The 22,038-nt window shown below is 37.0% G+C and overlaps 1 protein-coding gene across 2 annotated transcripts in view; it reads left to right on the top strand.

The window, feature by feature from the left end:
- The first annotated feature begins 8,469 nt into the window (after positions 1–8,469).
- The window catches only part of LOC133643235 (protein shisa-4-like), an 18,535-nt gene continuing 4,966 nt past the window's right edge, over positions 8,470–22,038 (top strand). For both annotated transcript variants that reach the window (XM_062037680.1, XM_062037681.1), the window contains exons 1-4: positions 8,470–8,628; positions 12,644–12,797; positions 13,140–13,276; positions 21,848–22,038. The exon at positions 21,848–22,038 is cut by the window's right edge and continues 109 nt beyond it. In XM_062037680.1, the coding sequence (XP_061893664.1) occupies positions 8,562–8,628; positions 12,644–12,797; positions 13,140–13,276; positions 21,848–22,038 (549 nt within the window). In that variant the 5' untranslated portion in view covers positions 8,470–8,561. The remainder of the gene's footprint in view (positions 8,629–12,643; positions 12,798–13,139; positions 13,277–21,847) is intronic.

Consider the following 22,038-nt stretch of genomic DNA (forward strand, 5'->3'; position numbering starts at 1 on the left):
TACATGTTGTGACATGCATATTAACCAAGTATTAGCGACATTGTTATTGTGAGAACTAATGCCAAGGAACTACTTTTAGCGGCGCCTTTATTAACAGAGAGGCAACTAGACATAATGAGCCGGTGAACTCCTGCATAGCCTCTGAGCTGGTAAATGAACTCTAGATTATAAATCATGCATGACACTTGTATAGTCAAAGTTGTTGCCATAAACAGAGAAGTAGCTCAACTTTGACATTCAATTTAGCCCCGAAAACATTGCAAGGTTTGACACAAAAAGATGCTCGTTTGCGTCACCTTTTTTTTCCTTTTTTTTTAACCTCAGTAAGGATTATTAGCAATTCTTCATCCAAACAGAACACACAAATCTTGAGATCAAACATTGTCCACTAAATTATTGTTTGAATATGTTTATAGTTTGTATTACTTGTTTAGCCCTTAGCAATACTTCTGCATGATGCTTAGTGTTTCACAAAAGCTGGATTTGCTTAACACCCAGAGTCTAAAAGTTGTAGCGCATCCTCTTTATATTCAGGCTCAAAAATATATGGTTCTGGATCATCATTTGTCCCAAAGTAGACGTTGTTGTCTCTCATGAATTTTGCCATGAGTACGAGTGTTATTGTTGAAGGAAATAGCGAAAGTTGCGATGCGACTGAGAAATAAATACGCCGCCGCATGCTTAAAATGAGCAAAATATGTTATTATTACATGTTTTTATGAATGTGCCTGTTACTACATTATTTATATACAGTACAGGCCAAAAGTTTGGACACACCTTCTCCTCATTCAATGCATTTTCTTTATTTTCATGACTATTTACATTGTAGATTGTCACTGAAGGCATCAAAACTATGAATGAACACATGTGGAGTTATGTACTTAACAAAAAAAGGTGGAATAACTGAAAACATGTTTTATATTCTAGTTTCTTCAAAATAGCCACTCTTTGCTCTGATTACTGATTTGCACACTCTTGGCATTCTCTCGATGAGGTTCCACAATTAGTTTATACACAAAAAAACCGAGATGAGGCAACATTGTTGCATTTTACTTCCTCATAACTGAAAATGGCCTTGGTTTATTTGCAAAGCTTCTGGAAATGTCTTCCCTGTGCCTTTCCACTCATTTTCTGATGTTTTGCTGCTCTCTGCTGGTGTCCCTAGGTATGACATTTTTCTGAATAATGTTTGCTTGCAATAATAATCTAATAGTGAATAATAAATCAGTGCCATTTGTTTGTTGTAAATATCTGACAAATAAATGAGTGAACTGACTTTTGTTTTTCCATGGAATGATCATAGGGAGTTTTGTGTTAGGGCAGGGGTATCCAACTTTCATTTTCTTCTGAGAATTACTTTTACAAAATAAAAAAAAGGTAGAGAGCTACTCATATTGGTAACGTTCATTTTCATGGCTTATTTCAACCAAAACAAAGTGAATACACTTGTGATGCCAGAACATTGACAACATGTCAATAGCAAAAAAAAATGTGTTCATGTGCATTTTGTATTTTGATACGCATTTCTTTCGAGTTTCTATTTTTTCCTTTTTTTGTATCACTATTCAAGCTACTTTAATAAAAAAAATATTTTGTGTTTATCCTATACGACTGGGAACATATACATTTTATTTTAATTACGAAGCAGATCTCCACTCAAACAGTGCTGTCATTGTCTTTGTTCTCTTTGGTGATCATTTGTCATTGAATAGAGGCATATATATAACCATCCATCCATACATCCGTTTTGTACCGCTTATTCCCTTTGGGGTCGCGGGGGGCGCTGGAGCCTATCTCAGCTACAATTGGGCGGAAGGCGGGGTACACCCTGGACAAGTCGCCACCTCATCACAGGGCCAACACAGATAGACAGACAACATTCACACACTAGGGCCAATTTTAGTGTTGCCAATCAACCTATCCCCAGGTGCATGTCTTTGGAGGCGGGAGGAAGCCGGAGTACCCGAAGGGAACCCACGCCGTCACGGGGAGAACATGCAAACTCCACACAGAAAGATCCCGTATATACATAAATATAAATGGATGGATGGATGGATGTGTGTGTATATATATATATATACATATATATATATATATATATATATATATATATATATATATATATATATATATATATATATATATATATATATATATATATATATATATATATATATATATATATATATATATATATATATATATATATATATATATATATATATACATATATATACACACATATATATATATATATATATATATATATATATATATATATATATATATATATATATATATATATATATATATATATATATACACATATATACATACATATATACATATATATATACATATGTATGTGTGGGAAAAAAATCACAAGACTATTTCATCTCTACAGGCCTGTTTCATGAGGGGTTTTCCTCAATCCTCAGGAGATTTTAATGTAAGCATTCACATACCATGGTTTATATAGGGCACAGAGCGCGTGGGTACAGGCAGGCGTGGGGGCGTGGTGATTGACTCATGTGTTACCTAGACAAACAACAGCACAACTTCATCTCCTTCGATGTCGAAGAATTTTACCCTTCCATCACGCAAGACCTACTGACCAAAGCACTAGACTTTGCCTCGGACTACGACTCAATCACAGGCAACGAAAGAAACATCATCATCCACGCAAAGAACTCCATACTCATCCGCAACGGTACACCATGGCAAAAAAAGAACAATTCAACATTCGACGTCACTATGGGGAGTTTTGACGGAGCAGAAACGTGCGAACTTGTTGGGAGTTTCCTCCTCTCCCAGTTCGCTAGCCTCAACCTGAACCTTGGTATTTACCGTGAGGACGGACTGGCAGTGTGTCGCGCCTCGCCAAGGAGCAGCGAGAATACCAAGAAGCGTATATGCCAAATCTTCAAAGAGAACGGTCTACGGATCACAATTGAAGCCAACAAGCAAACCGTCAACTTCCTCGACGTCACTTTCAACCTGAGGAATAACAGCTACCAACCATTCACGAAACCCAACACAACACTCCAATACGTGCACCATGACAGCAACCACCCACCCACCACCACGAAAAGAATACCTACCGGAATTAATAAAAGACTATCGATGCTGTCATCTAGCAAAGCTGAATTCGACAAAGCAACCCCCCCGTACCAAAAAGCACTTGATGAATGCGGATACAACTTCACCCTCACCTACGAACCCACGCCAGGAAACCAACCAAAAAGGAGCAGAAAACGAAACAACATTATCTGGTACAACCCCCCATACAGCAAAAACGTCTCAACTAATATTGGCCACAAATTCCTCACCCTGATCGACAAACACTTCCCCAAAGGCAACACCCTAAGAAAAGTATTCAACAAGAACAACATTAAATTGAGCTACAGCTGCATGAACAACATGCGACAAATCATTTCAAACCACAATAAAGCAATTGAAAAGGAGCCGCCCACCACCAGGCAGAACGACTCCAAAACCGACAAAGACTGTAACTGCCGCAAGAAACCTGATTGCCCTCTCAACGGGGGGTGCTTACAATCATCAGTTGTTTACCAAGCAAAGGTAATACGCAAGGACATTAACACATCCGACACATACGTAGGATTAACTGAGGGAGAATTCAAAACCAGATGGAACAATCACAAGGCTTCTTTCAGATGCAAAAGACTCCGGAACACTACAGAACTCAGTAAACACATTTGGAATCTCAAAGACAATAATGTTGAATACATGGCAAATTCTTGCATCCAGCACACCTTACAACAGTGGTAACAAAAGATGCAACCTATGCTTAAAAGAGAAACTGTTTATCATATACCGTCCAGAGTTGTCATCCCTCAACAAGCGCAGCGAAATTGTATCAGCATACCGTCACAGAAGGAAACACCTCCTAGGTAACACATGAGTCAATCACCACGCTCCCACGCCTGCCTGTACCCACGCGCTCTGTGCCCTATACAAACCATGGTATGTGAATGCTTCCATTAAAATCTCCTGAGGATTGAGGAAAACCCCTCATGAAACAGGCCTGTAGAGATGAAATAGTCTTGTGATTTTTTTCCCACACATACATATTACGCTCTACCACGGTATCGAGCACTATTTTTTGGATAATCTAATTAAGACATATATATATATACATATATATAGACTAGGCCACCTACTCAGTGGCCTTGTGGTTAGAGTGTCCGCCCTGAGATCGGTAGGTTGTGAGTTCAAACCCTGTCCGAGTCATACCAAAGACTATAAAAACCTGGGCAGGACACTTCACCCTTGCCCCCGGTGCCGCTCACACCGGTGAATGAATGTTGAATGAATGATAGGTGGTGGTCGGAGGGGCCGTAGGCGCAAATTGGCAGCCACGCTTCCGTCAGTCTACCCCAGGGCAGCTGTGGCTACGAAAGTAGCTTACCACCACCAGGTGTGAATGAATGATGGGTTTTTAACATGTAAAGCGACTTTGGGTACTTAGAAAAGCGCTATATAAATCCCAGGTATTATTATTATTATTATTAAAAACGGGACCCATTACCTCCCTGCTTGGCATCCAGCATCAAGGGTTGGAATTGGGGGTTAAATCACCAAAAATTATTCCCGGGCGTGGCCACCTCTGCTGCTCACTGCTCCCCTCACCTCCCACAGAGGGTGAACAAGACGATGGGTCAAATGCAGAGGACAAATTTCACCACACCTAGTGTGTGTGTGACAATCACTGGTATGCATATATACTGTTATGATCCGCTGCCCGGATCATATTTCTGTTTACGTTTTCTAGTCACTTGTGTTTTTCTGTTAGTCTTGATCTCTTTCTAGTTCCTGTTTAAGTACTTCTCAGTTTGGTTACCATACTGATTATTTTCACCTGCCGCGGGTGTTCCCGACGCGCAGCTGTTTTTCATGATTGACATTATTATTTAAAGCCTGCCTCCCCAGCCAGTCGGTCTGGCTTCGTAGTTTGTCTTCTCACAACAAGTGACGACTTCTGTTCTTGATCTGGTAACCTTCAGCTCCCACGCTAAAGGCTCTGTATGTTTAGTGTTTTCTCTAGCTCCCACGCTAGCTCCACGTTTTTGTTTGTTTCCAGTATTTGTTCTTTCTTAAATAAATAATTTTTGTACCTTCAAGCTGTGTCCGAAGCCCGTCTGCATCTCTGAGAGAACGAACACCCGCAACCGGTCGTCACATATATATATATATATATATATATATATATATATATATATATATATATATATATATATATATATATATATATATATATATATAAGTTAGGCAAGCAGGTTGGTAGAGTTGCCGTGCCAGCAACTTGAGGGTTCCAGGTTCGATACCCGCTTCCGCCATCTTAGTCACTGCCGTTGTCCTTGAGCAAGACACTTAGCCCACCTGCTCCCAGTGCCACCCACACCGGTTTAAATGTCACTTCGATATTGGGTTTAATTATGTAAAGCGCTTTGAGTCACAAGAGAAAAAGCGCTATATAAATATATACTTCACTTTAATTCATTAATTCACTGAGTGAAAACCCAGGAACACTAAATTGTTGTTTATTTAAAAAAGAAGGGACGACCAACAAATTCTGTTTTTGCAGTACTAATTAAAGATGCCATTTGCGTGATAAATGACACAAATTCTGTGGAATGGTCTAAATCAGGGGTGTCAAAGTCAAGGCCATTCGCGGGCCAGATCCGGCCCGCGAATTAATTATCTATGGCCCCCGGGATGATATCTGATTAGTATTAGAACCGGCCTGCAGGCCAAAGCCACCTGCTGCGGTCTTGCATGGACCAATACTTGATGGGGTCCCAGGGACTAATCAGGGGCTAATCCCAGGGGCTAATCAGGCATATTTGGTCAGTGCATGACTGCAAGCTAATCGATGCTAACATGCTATTTAAGCTAGCTGTATGTACATATAGCATCATTATGCCTCATTTGTAGGTATATTTGAGCTCATTTAATATCCTTTACTTTCATCCTCTTTGTATATAATTTAGTTTTGCATGTCTCATGACACATTATCTGTATGTAATATTGGCTGCATTTCAAATAGTTGTTTGTGTGCCACGTTGTTCCAGACCACAGCAAACATTACCTAGCTTGCCAAAGATTGTAATAAATCCATGGAAGAAGAAAGCCTGCCGTTTCCTTTAACTTGGATACACACATCTATACCTTTGGCCATTAAAAGTCAGTAATTTCCAGGAGTTATCTCACCTTCTGAGTAGCCTCTGATTTACTAATGGTTTCTAATGTTGTAAAAATGTGTAGAATAAATATTACATTTCAACATTTCTGTCAACGACGATTTGGTTCAGCCTGCAACACATAATAATTTTGATAGTAGGCTATAACTGCTAATATAGACACTTACGTCATGTGTTGTCTTCATTATAACACTTATAGATAGATAGATAGATAGATAGATAGTACTTTATTAATTCCTTCAGGAGAGTTCCCTCAGGAAAATAAAAATTCCAGCAGCAGTGTACAGATTTGAGATATAATTTCAATCAATCAATCAATCAATCAATGTTTATTTATATAGCCCTAAATCACAAGTGTCTCAAAGGGCTGCACAAGCCACAACGACATCCGCGGTACAGAGCCCACATAAGGGCAAGGAAAACTCACCCCGGTGGGACGTCGATGTGAATGACTATGAGAAACCTTGGAGAGGACCGCATATGTGGGTAATCTCCCCCCCCCCCCCCCCCCCCCAGGGGGTTTAAAAGAATTGAAAAAGTAAATAATGGAAGTATAAATGGAAATAAAATATAAAAATAAGAATACAAATAAAAAGTAACATTAAGAATAAAAATGTAACTGTAAAAATAAGAATATTGCAAGAGAAACTAGGCAGTAGTGACCATGTTATGAAGAGAAAAAAATGAAGAAAGACGGTAATACTGTCAATTATATGAAAGATGTGATGTGTATATTGCACCTTTAAAAGGTATTGCACTGTTAATTGCACTGTTTTTTGTTGCAGTTTATTTCAGTATTATTATTGCTTATTAATATATGCAGCTTTTAATTTTTTGCGGCTCCAGACAGATTGTTTTTTTGTATTTTTGGTCCAGTATGGCTCTTTCAACCCCTGGACTATACTATAGGGAAGACATGGATTATCATTAAACACACCCAAAATGGCTTGGGTGGGTGGGGCTGAGGGGGATACCGTCAACAACAAAATGTCTTTGAGTTTGAGTTTGAGTTTATTTGGAAAATGCATGCATGTTGATACATCACACATGCATACATACAACATGATGCATCACACATGCATGCATACAACAGGATACATCACACATGCATGCATACAACATGATACATCACACATGCATGCATACAACACGATACATCACACATGCATGCATACAACACGATACATCACACATGCATGCATACAACACGATACATCACACATGCATGCATACAACACGATACATCACACATGCATGCATACAACACGATACATCACACATGCATGCATACAACACGATACATCACACATGCATGCATACAACATGATACACCACACATGCATGCATACAACACGATACATCACACATGCATGCATACAACACGATACATCACACATGCATGCATACAACACGATACATCACACATGCATGCATACAACACGATACATCACACATGCATGCATACAACATGATACATCACACATGCATGCATACAACACGATACATCACACATGCATGCATACAACACGACACATCACACATGCATGCATACAACATGATACATCACACAGGCATGTATACAACACGATACATCACACATGCATGCATACAGCACGATACATCACACATGCATGCATACAACAGGATACATCACACATGCATGCATACAACATGATACATCACACATGCATGCATACAACATGATACATCACAATTTCCAGTTTCTCTATCCAACATGTTCAAAAAGGAGTAGGAAGAAGCAGAGCTTATTTAATCCTACCCCTTTTTCTTTACATAGCAGTTGCTAAAACTTTTGTTCACTTCCTGTTCTCAATTTATTCACAATATACTCCATAAGTAACAACAAAAATAAATGAATAACAATTGGTGAAGTAAGTTATATTTCATATGGTGAGATGAGTAAGATTATCTTGAAAATGAATGAATGGATGAAATAAATTCAGAATGTTTATCATGGTTCTTCTTAAGTACTTTGTAAACACTTTAAGTTTGAAGAGTTTCTTGAAGTGGATAATATTAGTACATTGTTTTGATTTCTTTGCCTAATCCATTCCATCATTTAATTCCACATTTGAAAATTAATGAAAAAAGTAATCGGGGATAAACACATTCAATAGAGTTGAAATACCGTATTCTTATGAATAAAATGCTGCAATCATTTGCACAACAGGAAAAAGGATGCAATAGTCGTGACGTCACCGGAAGTGGGGGCGGGACGACAGCAGAGTGAGACTCTTGTCGGTGTGCAAACGATCTTCTCGGCACTGAAGCTCGCTTCCGTGTGTGAACTCCTCTGGCATCTACAAGAAAGCCGTCATGGCGTCAGGCCTGTCTGGTCTTGTACTCCTGGCCTTTGGTGCCATGTTGGCCGCCGAGGTGTTCGGTAAGTTTGTTAATTTAATAAACTACGGACCTCTCGTCGTTGTGTGTATATGTTGTTAGCTATTGTTTCGGCCGCCACGGCATGAACGTGTGCGGGCTGTGGGGACGCCTCAAAAACAGTCGAATGACGTCAGCTACATAATCGAAACTGTCCTACTTTTTGGACATTTACATACATTGTTTGGTCTTATATGAAATAATTTAACCATAAACGATTCAGGCAGTGTCTATGGGCGTTACCGAACATTTCGTTTGGTACATTATTTGTACACTTCAGTTTCAGTTTATTTCGAACATACAATGTAATGCATCACATATTTCCAGTTGTTTCATTACAGCACGTCCGAAAAGGAGAAGGAAGAAGCAGAGCTTATTTAATTCTACCTCCTTTTCATACCATAGCAATTTTATCCCATTTCCTTGTTCCCTGTAACAGAACAGTGAACAAATAAATAATATACCATAGTAAGCATACAAATATTAAATACATAAATAATCTTTGTCTCAATTAAAAAAATACAATACAATTATTGTTCTGTGTATGTTGTGATCACTTGTAGTTTGAACCGTCTCTTAAACTGAATCATATTGGTGCTTTATTTGATTTCTTTGGTCAATCCGTTCCATAATTTAATTCCCCACACTAATACGCTAAAGATTTTAAATGTTGTACGTGCATACAAATGTTTTTAAATTAGATTTTCCTCTAAGGTTATATTAGTCAGAATTGTTGTACATTCTTGGGTAGCAGGTTATAGTTTGCTTTGTACATCATTTTAGCCGTTTGCAAAGCACCAAATCGTTGAATTTCAATAATTGTGATTTAATAAATTAAGGGTTTGTATGTTCTCTATATCCAACAATATGTATTATTCTAATTGATCTTTTTTGTAACACATTTAGTTAATGAAGTGCACATTTGTAGTTATTTCCCGATATTTCTACACAATAACTCTGATATGTAACACTAGCGAGCAGTAAAGAATATGAAGTGATTTTTGGTCTAGAACATGTTTAGCTTTATTCATTATTGACGTGTTTCTTGCTACTTTATGTTGTATATTTTTTACATGAGATTTCCAGTAAATTTTTATCATCTATTATTATTGTGTTCTTTTACCCTTTCAATATTTACTCTTGTCTATTTGTATTTGTGTTTGACTTTGTCTTCTACTGTCTCCCATTGAAGACAATCATGTTATTGGTTAGTAAAGTGTAATTAATGTAAGAAATGTTACAACAAAATACATATTTTTCAAATGAACTATTGTATAGCTAAATATTTTGTCTTGTGTTATGGTATTGGGTAAATTGGTTGGACGGAGGGTGTGTTATAAATGATAAAACCAGCAGGGTTAGCATATTAAAGTAGCCTTTCTTGGGCCTGCTATGTGTTTTAATATACTTTTTTTTTTCTTCTTTTCATTTATTCATTTATTTCAGGCAACAGTATGTAAGCATGATGGTCCAGTTTTGCCTGAAAGGGAGCGGGAAGAAAAAAATGTATTTAATCCCACCACCAGTTCTCCATTCAGTGATTAATACATTGTTACTTTGTTTAAGGATTATGATACAAATGTTGTATCATGGTGGCATTACCACAGGTAACAATAATTATTACACTGTAACAATATTTTGTATCAACAATGCAGGAAGAATGAACATACCAACAATGGTAATAGACAACATAGCAACAATGCTAATATGCAACATACCAACAATGGTAATAGACAACATAGCAACAATGGTAATAGACAACATAGCAACAATGGTAATAGACAAAATGCCAACAATGGTAATAGACAAAATCCCAACAATGGTAATAGACAAAATACCAACAATGGTAATAGACAGCATAGCAACAATGTTAATAGACAAAATGCCAACAATGGTAATAGACAAAATGCCAAAAATGGTAATACACAAAATGCCAACAATGGTAGAAGACAAAATGCCAACAATGGTTATAGACAAAATGCCAACAATGGTAATAGACAAAATGTCAACAATGGTAATACACAAAATGCTAACAATAGTAAAGACAAAATACCAACAATGGTAAAGACAAAATACCAACAATGGTAAAGACAAAATACCAACAATGGTAATAGACAAAATACCAACAATGGTAATAGACAGCATAGCAACAATGTTAATAGACAAAATGCCAACAATGGTAATAGACAAAATACCAACAGTGGTAATAGACAACATACCAACAATGGTAATAGACAACATACCAATAATGGTAATAGACAAAATACCAACAATGGTAATAGACAACATACCAACAATGGTAATAGACAACATACCAACAGTGGTAATAGACAACATACCAACAATGGTAATAGACAACATACCAATAATGGTAATAGACAACATACCAACAATGGTAATAGACAACATACCAAAAATGGTAATAGACAACATACCAACAATGGTAATAGACAACATACCAACAATGGTAATGGACAACATACTAACAATGGTAATAGACAACTTAGCAATAATGGTAGTAGACAAAATACCAACAACGGTAATAGACAACATACCAATAATGGTAAAAGACAACATACCAACAATGGTAATAGACAACATACCAACAATGGTAATAGACAACATACCAACAATGGTAATAGACAACATACCAACAATGGTAATAGAAAACATACCAACAATGGTAATAGACAACATACCAACAATGGTAATGGACAACATACTAACAATGGTAATAGACAACTTAGCAATAATGGTAGTAGACAAAATACCAACAATGGTAATAGACAACATACCAATAATGGTAAAAGACAACATACCAACAATGGTAAAAGACAACATAGCAACAATGGTAATAGACAAAATGCCAACAATGGTAACAGACAACATAGCAATAATGGTAATAGACAACATAGCAATAATGGTAATAGACAAAATACCAACAATGGTAATAGACAACATAGCAATAATGGTAATAGACAAAATACCAACAATGGTAATAGACAAAATACCAACAATGGTAATAGACAGCATAGCAACAATATTAATAGACAAAATGCCAACAATGGTATTAGACAAAATGCCAACAATGGTAATAGACAAAATGCCAACAATGGTAATAGACAAAATGCCAACAATGGTAATAGACAACATACCAACAATGGTAATAGACAACATACCAACATATTTTTTTGTCGAACATGGGAAATGTGAATGATAGGCAAAATTCCAAAAGAAGTGCACTTCCCCTTTAACAAGCTGTCCAACGTCAAACACATGACAAGGCTGACCTGTGAGTGGCAACAAAGTAGACTGACATAATATTTTAGGTCAACGGTTAGTTTATCCACTATTTAAAATATGACAACAAACACAGTATGTTTCTCTTACGTGAAACGCTGTATAATAAGACTAAATACAACAAAATTAGTTGTAAACAATTTGCCATCAGAACAAAAGTGGACAGAAGGGTTACTGGTGGTATTGCAGCCTACACCATGTATTGTGCTCCTAAATTAAACTAAAATAACAAAAAGGCACAGGCAACTAATGGCTTTGAAGCTTATACTAAAGTGACTAGTGGATATTTTCTCTGTGTGTTCAGTGCTCCAGTGCAAGCCAGATGTTTGTTAGCGTTGGGGTGCCCACTTTCTCAGCGTTGCTACGCAACCTTATGTATAATTTTATGTGTAGGGCATCTGAGTCTGAAAATGACATAATCTCTGTGATAACGAACCCTGGCCGCAGTTCTGTTAGGTACTCATCTGGACTGTGGAACCATTGGCACACATGTTTGTATGTCAGAAACTGGCATTTGGGCTTTATGTTTTATTGTTTTTATGTTTTATTGTTTTGTTTTTAATGTTTAATTGTTTTGTTTTTAATGCTTTGTATTCTGTTTTTATATGTTTAATGGATCTTAAGGTCTGCAATAAAGATAGATGATTGATGATGATAAAGTGTAATAAGTAACATTGGACCTCAGAAGTCATGCTGCTACTTTTTGTGATCTGTTACAGCGGATGATAACGTCTGTCTAGCCTACACCGATTTGTCAGGCATGCATCACCCCTACGAGCGATGTTTCATAGGATTCTGCTGTGGCATGTGCACCAGCAGACAGTGCTGCACCAACAGTTTTCTTCGTTTATCCGAGGACAGTCAAGAAGAGTGGTAATGCAGTTTTTCTTTCTTTTCACTACCAAAAAACTGGTGTTATGACGTTAATACAGAAAAAAAACAACCTTTAGCTCTTTCCTTTTGCATCTGTCGTTGCGCTTCTCAGAGCCTTCATGTAATGTAAAAGGAAGTATGGTTTTCCTGTGCACGACCACTAGCATGGAGCTAGTGTGCAGTGTTGCTGCAAACTATTTGAAGTCCACTATTTCTTCACTTAACTACGAGCAGGTTAATGAATTCGGATTAAACTTTTCCAAACCTGAAATTCATTTTATATTCATTTTCTGTTAGCAGCAAATTGTCGTGATTGTTTTTTTTACTTTGTCTCTTCTCCAGCGAGGGCAATCTATCGATGAAGTCTGAATCACTGGTGGGCAGCGTGATCGGCGTTGGTATCTTTGTGTTTGTGGTGCTCATCAGCTGCTGCCTCTGTCCCTGCTGCTGCCTCTACAAGATGTGCCGCAAGCCCAGACGTAAGTCCATCGATGTCGTTAGAGCTGCAAAATTATCGACGTTAAGGTTTTAATTAGTGCGACGATGCAACCGCAGGAGGCTGAGTTTTTTTTTTCTCTGCCGTCACCGGCATTTGAGTGACAGACATGTTTGACAGTCAAAATTGCTGAGCTTGGCGTTTCTTCGCCTCTCACTTCAAACATTGCTTTCAGCTCTCGAGCGCCTGTATTTAACAGTAGAATTAGCAATGCAGTCATCCACAGTCTTTGTCCCAGTCGGCGAAGAGACATACCGCCAGTCAAGTATGGACAGAGAGACTTGCGACTCACCAGTGAGTAGTTCAGCAAAGTAACATAAATTAGGAGGAAGAATAAATATTACAAAGTCAAATGTTCCTTTGTGGTAATAAATTGAATGGGCAAAATGAGCAAAGTACCACTGACAAACGAGCAAGCGAGCGAGCGAGAATACCTCGATGGCAACTATAAATGTCATGGTATGAACATTTCTTATCACAGTTATTGTGACCAAAACTATCACGGTTATCATTTTATCGCAGTAATTTTAAATGTGCTCAAAATGTTCTAAAACTACTTATACTGAAATCCTATAACCGAGTTTTATTATTTTAAAAACAACACAAACTCATTTAAAATGTATATATCTACCTCAAGTAGAAAGTTGAATGTGCATATGAAAGCAACACAAGCATTATAAACAAAATGGCAGAAACAAAATAATACTAAAAATAAATGTGAACATTTCGCAAGATGGCACCCTTTGGACGTAAGACGTAACTGCACTTTTTGTCCATGTAGATCAATCAATCAATCAATCAATGTTTATTTATATAGCCCTAAATCACAAGTGTCTCAAAGGGCTGTACAAGCCACAACGACATCCTCGGTACAGAGCCCACATACGGGCAAGGAAAACTCACCCCAGTGGGACGTCAATGTGAATGACTATAGAAATAGTGTTCGTGTATGAGGTCTAGTCTTACACATAGGACTACACGATTATGGGCAACATAATAATTAGGATTATTTTTATCAATATTGAAATCACGATTATTAATCATGATTATTCATTATGTTAAGTAAAACAGTGTTGGGGTGTGAACGCGACGCCATCATGTAATTTGTAATGTCTAATAAAAATGCCCTAGATAAATGTTAATGATATATTTAATGACGCATATTTGTGTTTTTGTTCATTAATAGTATTACCGTGTCAGATTTTTTATTACATGATGCCTTTATCTCTATTTTTACATTTTCAAAGAGAGAGGTATTTTTTTAAGTTATGTACATTTACATGTACTAATGTTACATTTACATGTACTAAAGTGTGTACATGTACATGCTGTATCAGGACAGATCCATTGAGAGTTTCAGCAGAAATCTGTCATGTAGGTATTAATTATTCACCATAAAACATTAACAAAATGTTATGTCACATGGATGGTTATTAAAGTAATTACTTTGTGGAATAAAAAAAACACTAGTAATGTAAAAAACATGGTGTTTACTTTTGGATATCAATATAAAACACAAAGCAGTTTGGCTAATGAAGATAAAGTCAAATAAACAAGATTTGTTTTTTAACAACAACCATGTACCTCAATGCAACAGTTTGTCCAACAAAAATAAAGAGGAGTGATACATTGAATACACAATCTTTGTTCCTCACCGACAACTTAGCCAATGTTCAATTGAAGAAATTACCAAACATTTTAGTATTGATGTTATTGGAACACTAACAAAGTTAGCAGTTAAATTAAAGTACGAGTGACCATCCCAGTCGACAAACTACAGACTTTATAAACAAGCTGTGGCAATGTTCCTGACACATCGCCTGCTGCAGGGTAACTCTCAGTCCCCGCTGACGGAAGGACGCTAGCTGCTCGTTCAAAATAAATCTGCAACATCAAATATTTTTCTCCTCCAACAGCATTGCACTCTTAATCGCACACTGAGACTCCACGGAAGTAGAAGCGATTGAAATAAAGTGAAACGAAGCGATCGGCTCCGTTAGCTCGGAGAAACATTTTCGAAGCAAAGTCCGCTTCAGTATTCAGGAAGTAAGCAGTGTTGCCTAAAATGCATTAATAAATGACGTTTTTTTAGTAATTAAAAATGTAAACGGTATTACTAACCGTCTGGAATTTTGCCGCGGTTTATCATTATACCGATAACAAAGTAGTTTACCATCCAATTACATTGCAATGGTAAACAGTTCTAAAGTCACAATAAATAGAAGTTTATATCTTTTTAAATGGTTACTTGCATTATTATTATACTTTATGATTACATTACATTATAAACACTGTATAGTTTTTATCGGTTATTTCTTCAGTTCTTCAGTTTAGGAGCATGATGTAAACAAAAGCTCTGAGTTTGTCTGCATGAAGCTTAATATTTTTTTAAGTAAATGATTGCATATTGTTCTAATGTGGGCACCTTGAGCCCAGAATATGTTGACTGATTGGGCTGTGAATCTTTGAGCATCGCACGATTCACTTTGATTCAGATTAAATTTTCGATTCAAAACAATTCTTGATTAAAAATCCTTACTTTTTAATAAAATTGGGTGCCAGTTCCATGATTAACTACATTCCTCCATAAAATAAATAAACAGCTCTGATACATTTTCTATATTAGCTTAAATAAAATTGGTTATGTTTTTATATATATAATAAAGTCAAATACAAATAAGGCAACAGGAGAAGTATCACATACTTCTCTTTTCTAAAGTGAATCTGTACAGCAGATATGGGCATCTACATCAACCTGAGTGGCTGAGCAGGACAGATTTAAAAAAAAAAGAAAGATGTTTAATCCATTAAAAATCGGTATAAAAATTGCGATTCATTCGAAAAACCTAATTTTTTGACACCCCTATTCACTCTTTATTTTTGCAGTTTTATGCTTTTATATGTATAAAATCTAAAAATCGCAAATCCAATCGCAATTTTGGAGAGAAAAATCGCAGTTAGGTTTTTTCTCAGGGTTGTGCAGCCCTATTTTGGGGCCACATAGCTAGAAAGCTAAGAACAATAGGGCCGGACTTTTCCCTTCACTATTAGTTTTATTTGAAAACCACCATTCTCTGTAATGGATTTGTTTTTGATATCTTTTTTTCATCAGAGGTACACATTTAAGAAAAATACAAATGTCCTCTGTCTTGGACACTGGCCTTTAGTAGGTTAAATTGTCATTCTGATTCTGATGTGTCTCTGTTTTGGTCTTTTTGCATTTTGCACTGGCGTGACACTCATTCTATTTGGTACACTTTGCCTTCAGTCAGGCTTTCTTTCGTTTTGCTAGAAACATTCCTTGGAAAGTGTCTGCTCCATATTGTTCCGTGATGCTGCCTAGTTAAATTCCAGAGAGGCCACAAGCTCGAGTTAAAACTTGCGGCGGATGAATCAGTCACGAAGAGTAGAGAGTTTCTGTTTGACCAGTCAAAATGAAATAGGGTTATTTCTGTATCTTTACTGTTGGAGTGTGTATATGTGTGTGTGTGCGTGAGTGTGTATATATATATGTGTGTGTATATACAGTATATATGTATATATATAGTGTGTGTGTGTATATGTGTGTGTATGTATGTGTGTGTGTGTGTGTGTATGTATGTTTGTATATATATATATATATATATATATATATATATATATATCAATCAGTAACGTGCAGTCAGGGGAGGCAGGTGAGGCGGGACCTCACGTGCCATCATGGAAAGAAAAAAAATGTAAAAATAATTTTTTTTTTATTAAATTGTTATATGTATCCAGTGATTATATTATAAAGTTATTTTCCATTTAACTTCACCAGTTTTAGATTATGTTTTTCAAAATCGCTGAATTTTCACATTTGCCGTTCAAATACTGAGAAGACTTGCGGTGAGTCACCAGCCAGTTGAGCCTCGCCATGGATTGCGTAATGACTCGGCTAACTGCTGGCCTGCTGTGCAGTGAGACCGTATTGCTATATGAATTATATTATACATTTCCACAGTTTAGTTAACTGAGGTATATAATGTACAGTGTATTTTGTCCACAACTGTATGTGTGTAACGTATTTCTTGTGCCGAGCAATCATAAAACGGCTGCGAAGACGCACTGTGTGAGGCTCGCAGTAATCCCGCCTCCTGGTGGTAGAGGGCGGTAGTGATCCCAGAGATCATTCTTGTGACTACTCGGCTGCAGAAGAAGTGACAACAAGCAGCAACAGTTAGCAGCGATCGTTTATTTTTTCCTCTCGCCTGAACTTTTAACATGGAGGATTACATATCTAAAATAAAACAGTTTTCTAAACTGGACTTTCAATCGAAGCAGGAGGTAATAATTAGAGGAAGATCTCCATCGAGACAGAGAGACTTTTAAAACTGAAGAAAGATAAGGAAGACTTCTATAAACAAGTTATCAATGCCTTTGTTCAAAAGGAGCGGCGCATGGACTTCATTTATAAGTAAAGGTAAGACCATAATATCGTTTTTTTTATTAAATGTGCTTTTTGGTGTGCTACAGTTTGTATGTGTAAAGTTAAAGTACCAATGATTGTCACACACACTAGGTGTGGTGAAATTTGTTTTCTGCATTTAACCTATCCCCTTGCTCACCCCCTTGGAGGTGAGGGGAGCAGTGGGCAGCAGCGGCGCCGCCCCCGGGAATCATTTTTGGTGATTTAACCCCCAATTGCAACCCTTGATGCTGAGTGCCAAGCAGGGAAGAATGTTGGTATGAGCTTTTAAACATAACCTGTTAACTGCTGCCAACCAAATGGTGAATAAGATACTCTTTAGGGTTCATATGTTCGTAAATCTGACTGTGATGAAGTCAGTGCCTCACCAGCCATGAACCTCACCGCACGTCACTGATATATATTTATATATATACACACACACACATTTACACACACATACATAAACACACATACTGTATACACACACACACACACTATATATATATATATACACACATGTGTATATATATATACACACTCACGCACAAACACACACACATAGATAGATAGTACTTTATTGATTCCTTCAGGAGAGTTCCCTCAGGAAAATTACACACTCCAACAATAAAGATACAGAAATAACTCCAACAATAAAGATACAGAAATAACCCTATTTCACTTCATATATTTGTACCGTATTTTTCGGACTATAAGTCGCTCCGGAGTATACGTCGCACAGGCCAAAAATGCACAATAAAGAAGAAAAAAAACATACTGTACGTATATACGTCGCACTGGAGTATAAGTCGCATTTTTTGGGGAAATTTATTTGATAAAATCCAACACCAAGAATAGACATTTGAAAGGCAATTTAAAATAAATAAAGAATAGTGAACAACAGGCTGAATAAGTGCACGCCATATGAGGCATAAATAACCAACTGAGAACGTGCCTGGTATGTTAACGCAACACATTATGGCAAGAGTCATTCAAATAACTATAACATATAGAACATGCTATACGTTTACCAAACAATCTGTCACTTCCGATCGCTAAATCCCATGAAATCTTTTTCCTCTGTGTCGCCTCTGGTATGCGCCCCACTAGCGTCCTTTCTTTCTGCTGTTCGATTGCTGTTCTCTGCAGAATATTTCACTGAATTTCTGCAGTATATGATTTCCTTTTCGGTGCCATTTTAGTTCAGTCCTTCTCAGTTTTTATAAGTTACCGCGATTGTTGATGTGATCTATTTTAATAGCTCCGGCAGTAGCGTATAGCATATAACAGTTAGCATATCATGGCCCACAATGCACTTCTGCCAGGACTCGCCCCCGCCGAATTCTTATTGTTGGCGTGTGAGTGACAATTGCTGACGTGTGTGTGACGATTGCGGACATTTTCTTCGTCGCTCACACGAATGAGATAAATAATATTATTTGATATTTTACAATAATGTGTTAATAATTTCACACATAAGTCGCTCCGGAGTATACATCGCACCCCCGGCCAAACTATGAAAAAAACGTCGACTTATAGTCCGAAAAATACGGTATATATATATATATATATATATATATATATATATATACGCACACACACACACACACACATATATGTATGTGTGTATGTGTATATATGTATATATATTTATATATGTGTGTGTGTATATCTGCGAACATTGTATTGTTTTTCATTCAATGTTTTACTTATCTAAAAGTTTTTCTTTTTAAAAAGGCATGTTATACGTTAAAATTGTGTTTTTTTGAGGGGGGAGTGGGTAGCACGGAAACAATCTATTTCAGTTTTGAGTTAAATTAATTCTATCAATTTATGGATGAGGTTGTCTTTGTGGCTTGTGCAGCCCTTTGAGACACTTGTGATTAAGGGCTATATAAATAAACTTTGATTCATTAAATTTATTATATTGTTTTTTCCTAAATTGTAGCATCAACCTCTTTTAATGGTGGTATGATATTATATGATATAGTTATAATTAACAGAAGAAAGAATTTAGGTTAAAAATGTATCTGATATTGAACAAATAAAATTCAAAATCTGAAGTGTATTTGTTTATTAAAAGTTACAAAATCCTAAAAAAAGGTGCATTTTTGTAGTAACATAAATAGCAGGAAAATAAATGACTAAAATAAAATTGAAATAAAAACAAAATAGTGTCTGTATTACCAAAATTAAGGATCAATAAAAGTATTGGTTATTACACATTAACAAAACTTTCTCAACCTCAATAGGGTGTGCCTGTTTTTTGTAAGTAGTGCAAATGTTGCCTTGTATGAAATTGTCATCTGAAAAACCATACAGCCATTTGTATGGTGATAAGCTTGAGAGAAGTTAGCTTTTTTAGGAGCAAGCTGTATAAGGTAGATGGATATATGCACTTCTTTTGCAATGGGCTCATCAGACATAAGTGCGTACAGGCGATGTTGAGGAACTACCTATCGCTAGTCTGATCAGCAGAATGAGATACTTTTCTAGGACGCATGGATATTGAGTTAACTGCTTCCTTTGAGATTTCAATGGGTCAGGGACACAGGACGCATCACTCCTACAGTATGTCTGCTACTATGTGTTGCACGGAGAGACAGCAAGAGGAACCTCACCCAACAACACCCGCGGACTTCCCTCAAATAGCAAAAGTTGCTTCAGATTACTTCCTCTAATCTTCCAGATTCTAACAGTACAATTAATCAAAGTCACACTCACTGTGGTTTCTGCTTGAAAACAAAAAACAGAGGAGTCATGCGAGTTGTTGGCTCACTTACCCCGTGACTCAAAACCAAAGTTTTGATTTGCAGTCCTTTTCATTAAAATCAACAGCTGATTTCTCTCAGATACCTAAATATATTGAAGACATTATAAAACATGTTGAGGTTTATTTAGGAGATGGAGTGTTTCATTAAAGTTAAAGTACCAATGATTGTCACACACACACTAGGTGTGGTGAAATTTGTCCTCTGCATTTGACCCATCCCCATATTCAGCCCCTGGAGGGTGAGAGAAGCAGTGAGCAGCAGCGGTGGCCACGCCCGGGAATCATTTTTGGTGATTTAACCTCCAATTCCAACCCTTGATGCTGAGAGATGCCGGGGACAATTTGTACCATCCAGTTTTTTTATTAAAAAGATAGACTATCCTAAAATGTCCTATTGAAAATGTACACGTTTTACTGTAACAGGAAGTATTGTATTCATTAATTATTATTATTAGTTGTCATTATATTTGACACATTTTCTATAAAGTGTGGTTGAAATTATGTATGTATATACTTACATTTATTTTAAAGGCGAAACAAGCAATAATCTTAGATAATTTAATAATCCTAAAAGTAATATAAAAATTAGAAAGTACAGAGTGATTCATTAATACAAATTAAATCCACATCCGAACATTAGAAATTGACCAATTGTCCAGGCGGCACTAAACATAACTACATTTAAAAGACATTTTTAAAATCTATAAATGTCATGTTAATGACAAGGTGTGTGGATAGTAGGATTACTCATGCATGCTGTCATGCTGGCTAAATAAATTTAACTACAAAGTTATGACCTCATTAAACATAACCCCTGTCTGCAAGTGGACAAATCATTTAATCTATTTCTGTGTTTGTCTGGGTTTTAGTCATGTTGCACACTTCTTCTTCTTGTCCGATGCACACGGTTTGTTGCCAACAGCACTCCAAAGATCACAGTGCGTCAGCTCCACCTAATGTGTGAGCCATCGTCTCCACAGTAATCACTAGGGGGAACTACAACCACCAATACACTTTTTTTTTCTCCCTTTTTTTAACAGGAAGTGGTCATGATGACTCCCAAAAAGATTGGTGGGCGAGCAACAAGCCCACTTTCCCCTTGTGTGTGTGTTTTTTTTAAACCCCCTCAAAGGAAACTCCAATGTATACTTGATACTCATCTAAGCTATACGTACAAAGTAATCCAAACATCTTGCAGTAGTCGTGTCCTAAGTCCGGCCTGGGAGCTAATTATAGTCCACATCGTTTTTTAATAGTTTTTTAATTTACATGTTTTTGCTAATGTTCTACAAAATAAACTGCAACTATGCTCCAAAGTTATTTTGTTAAGATTCCTCCCTTTTTTTGTAATGCAGCTGTGGTTGCAACCACCACCCACACCACAGTGGTGACCACCACTCCTCAGCATTACCCCCGACAACCGACGGCATCCCCCGGTCAACCCCACCCCTACCAGGCGGCCCCCTATCCAGCCTACCAGCCTATTCCAATCCAGCCGGGATATGGTACCCAGCCTATGCCACAACAGGGGTACGGGCCGCAACCA

The sequence above is a fragment of the Entelurus aequoreus genome, linkage group LG26 (assembly GCF_033978785.1).
Source record: "Entelurus aequoreus isolate RoL-2023_Sb linkage group LG26, RoL_Eaeq_v1.1, whole genome shotgun sequence".
In the NCBI taxonomy this organism is placed as follows: Eukaryota; Metazoa; Chordata; class Actinopteri; order Syngnathiformes; family Syngnathidae; genus Entelurus; species Entelurus aequoreus.